Source organism: Buteo buteo, chromosome 2 (assembly GCF_964188355.1).
Source record: "Buteo buteo chromosome 2, bButBut1.hap1.1, whole genome shotgun sequence".
Taxonomy (NCBI): Eukaryota; Metazoa; Chordata; class Aves; order Accipitriformes; family Accipitridae; genus Buteo; species Buteo buteo.
The window spans coordinates 47534574-47542545 of record NC_134172.1 but is presented as its reverse complement, the minus strand read 5'-3'; the positions used below and the strand labels follow the sequence as shown (position 1 = coordinate 47542545).

Here is a 7972-nt window from a genome sequence, read left to right as displayed (position 1 = left end):
CAACATTCTTCCCATACTGAACTCAAAACATAGCTCTGTACCAGCTACTAGGAAGACAGTTAACTCTATCCCAGCTGAAACCAGGACAGCAACATTTGTGCAGGCCTAGTGTATGTTTTAATTTAAAAGTGTATTCATGGGAAAAAATGTTTTTAAGTCCTGAATTGTTTTCAGTGTTTGATGCTAAGGCACAGCGCAAGTTTCATGTTTTTTATGATGCCTCATCCAGTTGTTTATGATCTTAACAGATGCAGAAATGCATGCATGCAAGTTATGTAGAACAGATGCAACCCTCACATACTCAGTAAGTCATCAGTGCAGTCACTAGTGACATTTGAGTATCTCTGCCATAAAACATGCAAAGGTCATTAAAAAGACCAAGATTTTAGGTAACCTCCCTTCCTTCCTCTTAAGTAGTACTGGAGAGTAATGTTAGATCAAATGAAGAAAATGAAAAATACTGCTTTTCCAAATCACTGCAAAATGAAAGAATCCAAAAGCCATCACCTTTTACTGACTCAACCTAGAACATGTTTAAATATGACTGGTTTAATACATGTATTAATATATTACTGTTGTAAAGCACAGTAAAATAATATTGCTATAATGGTATTCTGGATGGTACTTTCAAAAATACCTGATGGAGTTAAGTGCTCATTAACATTTTAATGATCCATTCCCTGGGCACTTGCATAAAGTATCTACACCATTTAAAACTGCTTAAGTGCATTTTTTTACTTGCTCTCTTTTATTGTAAAACTGTACAAACTATGCTTTAGACTGCTAAATTGGGATGTTTCATTCCATTTTTGACAGAAGAGCCGGAAGAATGAAGGTCAGATCTATTTTCCAGCAGTGCTCTGCAGTACGTTTTGCTACTCTTAAAGCTTTTCTTCTCATAGCAAATGTTTTGGCTGACGTTTAGGTGAGCGAAAATCCTGCAAAACGTGATCCACGTGCATGTCATTATCTTGTTGTGTGTCCATCAAAGCCAGCCCAGTGAACTGACGCTCACCCACGGAGCTTTTCTGCCATGCCCTGATGGTCTGAAGGGCACCCAACACCCTGCCTTCCCTTGGCAGCAGTGCCGCTTGGCAGAGTGGCATGTTCTTGCGTGAGGGCTACGGGGAGCTCAGGGTAAAACACCAGGCTGGGCTCCTGCAGCGTTGCGAGGGTGCTCTTTGGCTGGGCGTGCGGTGGAACGTCTCTCCGCCCGGCACACTGTCTCTGCAGCTCTGCTTGAGGTTGGAAAGGTCTGTCCCGTATGCACTGCGAAGTGCTCGCACTGTGTCTTTGCTCTCTAGGAAATGTCATTCACGTGGCAATAGGTACCAGGGAATTAAAAATAAGAGCAGTCCCCATGCTTGTCTCTGGAGCTCGGAGATAACACGGTCCAAGAACGAACAAACACGTTCTTCTGGCAGCGCACGTGTGCATCTGTGACACCAGCGCTAGTGTGACGCCTTCTGCCAGCGCTGTAGGAGGTCACTCGCCCACCATTAAGAGCACAGGCCAGACGCTCGACTTCTGCATACAGAGTGCTACCTGTCCCTCCGTACTGCGGTGCATATAATGCTGAGCCAATTAAATGTTCCTTTTGTTTGCTTTCGAACTACAAACTTTTCACCATCAGGTGGCATCACCTACTAAGCTGAATTATAATGCTGGTTTTACCCTCCCTAGGAGTTTTGTTCTGAAAGTGTACTCCTCCCTCCTCCTTCCCAAGCCCTTTTTGCCTTCGTTGTGTCGTATCCAGAGCACTGCCTTGCGTACTGCCAAGCTGCTCTTTCGAATCAGGGGCCAGTTCTGCACTGCGATACGAAAACCCGCGCGCAGTCTCGGTGTGTTTTTTACTCCTCCCCTCATTACAACGTTCTGCCTTTCGAAGAGGAGGGTGATTTTGAGAAGCTGCCTCGGAGCGCGTTGGCTGTGCCCTGCCCACTTTCTCCCGAGCTCCAAGGCAAGCCCGCCAGCTTTGCCACAGCGCGGACACGGCCCCTGGAGGTGCTGTCCTCTCCAGCAGCCTTCTCCCACCGGGCCGCTCTCTCTCCGGGGCTGGAACCAAAGCCGCGCTCCGCAGCACGGGGCCAGCGGCCGGCTCGGAGCACCGAGGCCGTCCTCACCCCCCGCCCCGAGCTCGGGAGGAACCGCAGCTCGCCGATATGAGACAGCGGGACCGGCTTCGGGCAGCGCCCGCACCCACGGGCGGGCTCCCACGCCCCGCCCCGCGCACGCGCGGTGGAGAGGGCGCCCGCCCCGCCCCGCCCTCCCGGCACGCACGCGCGCAGAGAGGCACACCCGCCGGCTCCACGCGGCTCCCTCTGGCGCGCATGCGTACTGGCAGGCCGCCGGCCCCGAGGCGCCCGGCGCACGCGCACTCCGCCCAGGCGCCCCGCCGGCCCCGCCTCCGCGCATGCGCAGTCGCCGGCTCAGGGGCGGTTTCCGGCCGCCCCCGGGACGGGCCCTCCCTTTCTGCTCGGCGGCGGCCATCATGGTACGTGCGGGCGGGCGGCCGGCGCCTCCGCGGCCCGGCGCTACGGGGGTCTCCCCGCGTCCTGCCTCCCTGCTTGTGTCGCGCCGCCTGTGTCTCCCTGTGCCTAGCCGGGCGCCGGGGTGGGGAAAGCCGCGGCCGCCTCACCTGTGCTGGGTCGGCCCGCGTCCGCGTCCCGGCCCCGGCCCCGCGTGCGGCCGTCGGGCGGGCGCGGCCGGGCGTCGGGCAGGGCCCTGTTCGGAGGCCAGCGCCTGGCTCTTTGCGGCCCGCGGGGCTCTCTGCTTCTGCCCGGCGCTGCTTCCTCCGCCTGCCCGCGGCCTCCGCGCGGGGCCGGGGCCCGCAAGAAGCAGTTGAGGGTGTTAGCGTGGGCCCTTCCCTCAGGCGAAGGGATTTTGTGCAGTTCGAAAGCATGGGGGCTTGCTTCAAAGGCTGTGAGAGCCTTGAATCTAGCAGTGGCCTTAGGTGTGGTTTCGTCTAATTCCTGTCAATTCTTACTGCTCCCAGGTGTTCAAACGCTTCGTCGAGATCGGCAGAGTTGCCTTCATTTCCTTTGGGCCGCATGCCGGCAAGCTGGTGGCCATTGTGGATGTTATTGACCAAAATAGGGTAAGCTAAGGGCACTGTACCTTTGTTTTCTTTCCATCTTAGCAGAAGCTTGTGCAGTAAGACTGAGTGTATCGATTTTAAAGGAAATTTTCTGTGAATAGATTTTTCGAGGACATAAGCAATTGGTAAAAAGTTGGGATTTTTAGCAGCTGTTGTTGTATTTGAAGCTTTCAGTAGCAAGGTTTCTTTGCTGGTAAGTGATATATTCTCCTCTCTGCTGTGTTTCCTTGGAGTAGAAGTGGACGAGTGATGTCAGCTGGAGTCTAAAACTTAGGAATGGAATGACACTAATGTATGTTTAAAGAAAATGTTTGGGCTAGGGGACTCTTTTCACTTAATGTTCCTGAAAAAGCTCAAAAAAAAAAAAAAAAAGAAAGGTCATAGAATCACAGAATGGTTTGGGTTGGAAGGGACCTTAAAGATCATCTAGTTCCGACCCCCCTGCCATGGACAGGAACACCTTCTGCAAGAAAAAAATGAAGTATGTCATCTTAGTTCTCTGTGCTTTTTTTTAAAGTTAGGTTTGTTTTTTTCCAAAGGCAGGCCTTCAAAACTCTTTCTGTCAAGTTTGGGTTGTGTACACAAGACTTAACAATCTCGGGTTTTGTCTGCATAACATTCATTTCAATCTTGGAGCATTGTTGTCAAGATACTGTTCATACATTATTAAGAAGCTGCTGTCTAAATCAAGTATGATGGGAAAACTGCTAACCCCCCCCCCCCATTTGTTTTCCTTTTTCAGGCACTAGTTGATGGCCCCTGCAGTGGTGTCAGAAGGCAGGCTATGCCCTTCAAGTGCATGCAGCTGACTGATTTTGTACTCAAGTTCCCACACAGGTGAGTTGTTGGCATTTTTTTGACCTGTGTAAAAAATGTGCTGTCACTTGATGACTGAATTATGTGATCTGATGCTTCCTAAATCTAGAAAGTTCATACAACATTAAGTCAATGGATTAACATGTGTGCACAGTAAAAAATTTGGCCGATGGTGTTACTGTCATTGAATACGTTTATGTTTTCGTTACCGATATTGGCTGATAACTGCTGTTTAGGAGCAAAAGAAATAGCACACTGGCCTAGGCAACTTGCAGATAGTTGTGGGGTGAATGGTGTGGGGGGAAGCAGTTGGAGTAAATACTGTGCAGCTTTGCTTTTGCGGCTGCTTAGATCACCTTCAGACATTAAATATGTTCCCTGCCTACAGAATTACACTGAAATTGCAGGAGGCTGAACTCACTCTGTTCTCTTTAGCTTAGTTACTATATGATATTCTGTAATTTAGGAATAAAATTTGCTGTCTTTCTGATTCTGAAGCAGTTCTAGCAATAGTGCATGAGTATGCCTCTTGGAGTCGCTCATCTGTCATCCTAGCAAAGCATTTACACAACAAAGTGTTAATTAGGCCACAGAGATGTATGTGGCATCGACTTAAAGTAAGTGAAGTAATGTAGAAGGGTGATCTTCCCTTGTGGGCCAGCATCAGAGAGAACCTTTTACTATAAAGATTGTGAATATAATTTCATGACTATTCTAATGCAGTGCTCGTCAGAAGTGTGTGCGACTTGCCTGGGAAAAGGAAAATATAAATGAAAAATGGGCAGCGACAAGATGGGCAAAGAAGATTGAAGCCCGAGAAAAGGTACAGTTTTTCACTAGATGAGTAATAAACATTGTACTGCTTCTGCTTATTAAAACTAGGTGTAGGCTGACCATGTGTTTTCAATTGCAGGCTAAGATTAAAGATAGACAAGGCATAGATTTTTAAAAGTTGCTACCTATCAGCTTCAACTTCTTGTATTTTGACAGTAAATGGGGTTTTGTTCAGTCATTTCTATAACCACCTTTTTTCCTGCACCATCACTTCCCAGCAAAGGCCTTAAATAGGGAACTGGTTCTAGATGTGCAGCTAAACCTAATTTGGAGATGATCAGTTACTAGTGGAATGCTTTGTAACACTGAGTTTTACTACTTGGATATGTATCAGAGCCTCATAACTGCTTCTTTTCAAACAGAAAGCCAAAATGACTGACTTTGATCGCTACAAGGTTATGAAAGCAAAGAAAATGGTGAGTGTTTGATTGTCACTTCTTTACAGGATTGATGCTTGTAGCTTTCACTTTAGAGTCACATACAGATGTTAGTAGCTTTTTATAGATGGCTTGGGTTATGGAGCAACACAAAGTATGTGAATGCCTTGAATTTTTCGTGCTGCTTTGGCCACGGCTTCAGTATTTGATCAAACTTGAACCCACATGATCTGTGTGTCAGTCCTCAAAGTTACAGCTGAGGAAGGAATTACCTGCTGATGAAATCAGATACTCTTGATGGGCTGCTGTTAGTATTTCATTCTATAATGAAAGTCATTACGCATGAAGTATTGGGGTGCCCAAGTTACCTGCCAGAAAGATGTTGTCCACTTGGTAGATCAGAACAGTTTTAGATGGAATTTGGCATTTTAAATGTAATATGTGGTAAATCTTTTGACTATATGATATAAATATAATTGGTTAGCAAAGGGTGGTTATCAAAAAGGGCAGAATCTGAAAGCTTAGAATTTAAATTAAGGCACAGTATTTGAGCTGTTGCTATTTTCATTCTGAGGAATAGTAAATATTTTCCTCTTTTACAGAGAAACAGGATTATCAAGCACGAAATGAAGAAGCTCCAGAAGATGTCTTCTAAAAAGGGCAAGAAACCAGAGAAGTCAGAGAAGGTGCCGAAGTCAGAAAAGGCACCAAAGTCCGAGAAGGCGCCGAAGGCACAGAAGGCGCAGAAATAAAATGAACTTCTAGTTATGTATGACTTTGTGTCCTTGTTCTGATTCTTGAAAATTAACAAATGGTTAAACATTTGATTTGAATTGTAATCTTAAGTTCACTTTTGCTTCTGACCAAGAATTGTTGTCCGTCCCATTTATTAATGTCCAAGTATTGGGTTTTAGTGTTTCCCAGGAACACACAGAAACGTTTTTATCACATTCTGTGAAGTTGACCATACAGACTATGCTCAGTACTCTATACACAATACCAATCTAAAAAAACTTCCACCATTCTTTAAGTAGTGACCTGGAATACTTACATATTTCAGATGTCTAACACCACCGTTGTCCTGTAAAGCGCAGTTACAATGATTTGTGATGTGTTAACAAGATGGAAATTGGTGACTTGTGTTTAAGTTGCTTGCTTTTCAGAATGTTTAAAGTTAAGAGTTCATGTCATAGACCTGAGCCTAATTACAGTTCCTTAAACGGTGCAGTGTATAATTCCTGCTGTTTAATCAAAACTATTAAGTAAAAGGGGGCATGACCTAAAAATTAGTCAATCCATCTGAAACACTGAAGTGCTTAATTTAGTCTTTGCACTATACAATAATGTTTTCATATCTCAGTGTCAGCATCCATCTTCTCCTGTGTTTTCCCCTGTGTAGTTTGTTAGCAGGGGATACATTTTCTTCATATTGAATGAAGAAATTGTGAAAGTCTGACATCTCTGGTAATTGAAAAGCAAATTATTTTTACAGTCAAATATACAATGAGGGAGAATATATATTTTAAAAAATGAAGGTTGTAAGACCTTTAAATATATTGTCAAATATATATTGTCAAATATACTGATAAGCATGTGCTTTTACAAATGTGTGTTTTTAAGTAGTTAGGTGGGTAGTGTTGCTTATTTCAGCCAGAATCGGGCATCTGTACGTTCAAACACTTAAAACTACACGATGTTGTCTTGAGCTATTTATATGCCCTTGGAAATTGAGTTCAAGCACATGGTTGATAGAAATGGATGTAACAGCTAAGTTAAAAACCCAGAAATTATGCAAATGGGGATTAAAACCCCTGTTCAAACATCTGGAGATCTTGATTTTAAATTGGATTTTGAAGTGATTAAATCCACCTACTCTGAGACTAACTTGAATGTAACTCGAAAGGTATATCAACCTGGAGGTCCTTTAAGGTGAAAGAGTTGTTCTTTAGGGTTGTTTGGGTTTTTTTAGGTGCTACTATTAAGCTCAGTTATATAAGACACGGGAAAAATTGGTAAAAGTGCCTGTAGAGAAGATAGATGTGCCTTCAATCATAATGAGCTCACAAATGCTTTTTCTACATTATTTGCTCGTTTTCAAAGGTACTTGCTTCCAGAGAATAACTTTGGCTATGACTCCAGCAATTTATCCAGTGGTTTTGTTGCTGCCAGTAGCACTCAACAGCTACTGAGTGTGCTGTAACCTGCCAAGCTGCCTAGCAGCTGTCATCTTCCTGAACAGGAACCATGTAACGGTGCAAAACATGCCTAGAGGGAGGGATGCTTCTCTGGGCTGCTTGTGTCTGCCCTAGCACTGCACCATGGAAAGGGATGTGCAGGGGAAGGAGGGCATCAAAGATTAAGGCGCTATTTGGGAGAGAGAGCATTACGTGCCTTAAGAAGAAAACTTGGTTCTGTAATGCCATGTCTGCCATCAAGTGCTTCTGTGAACGTACCATTTTTTTACAGTTTGGAGGAAAGGGGAGAAGAAAGTACCCGTCTTTGGTAGCTGCACTGTGTCTTTCTGACAGCATGTTCCATGTGAGCAGCATCTGGTGCTCTTGTTACAAATCACAAAACTTCTCGGAAACCTTCTGCACCTCTGTATCGTTGGTAGTCCACCTTTCAATCCATGAGTGTTGTGCCATCTGTGCTGGTGTGTCCTTTTTTTAAAGCTATGGGGACACAGAAAACTACAGAAGTACAGTTTTGTTTCTGAAGGTTACCACACGATGGCAACGTTAGCTCTTTGCAAGGTTGTTCCTACGGCTTACCCAAACCCGGCAACTGTGCTGCCTTTCCATGCAAGGAACAGTGCCAAAGGGGTTGGCACAAACATTTGAGAGCAATG

The 7972-nt window shown here is 45.3% G+C and overlaps 1 protein-coding gene across 1 annotated transcript; it reads left to right on the top strand.

Annotated features, from left to right (window-relative positions):
- The first annotated feature begins 2411 nt into the window (after positions 1-2411).
- Positions 2412-5899, top strand: RPL14 (ribosomal protein L14). The gene is made up of 6 exons (XM_075053473.1): positions 2412-2494; positions 2996-3097; positions 3840-3934; positions 4637-4736; positions 5110-5163; positions 5727-5899. Exons 1-6 carry the CDS (start codon positions 2414-2416, stop codon positions 5874-5876), a joined length of 582 nt encoding a protein of 193 aa, XP_074909574.1. The 5' UTR covers positions 2412-2413; the 3' UTR covers positions 5877-5899.
- The last annotated feature ends 2073 nt before the right edge of the window (positions 5900-7972 follow it).

What these genes read in the sequence shown, in the direction of transcription:
- RPL14 (XM_075053473.1), top strand. Translation starts at nt 2,414, where the DNA reads ATGCGCAGTCGCCGGCTCAGGGGCGGTTTCCGGCCGCCCCCGGGACGG. An exon ending in ATGTTATTGACCAAAATAGG is followed by an intron (nt 3,098 to 3,839) that starts GTAAGCTAAGGG and finishes TTCCTTTTTCAG; the next exon opens with GCACTAGTTGATGGCCCCTG. An exon ending in AGATTGAAGCCCGAGAAAAG is followed by an intron (nt 4,737 to 5,109) that starts GTACAGTTTTTC and finishes CTTTTCAAACAG; the next exon opens with AAAGCCAAAATGACTGACTT.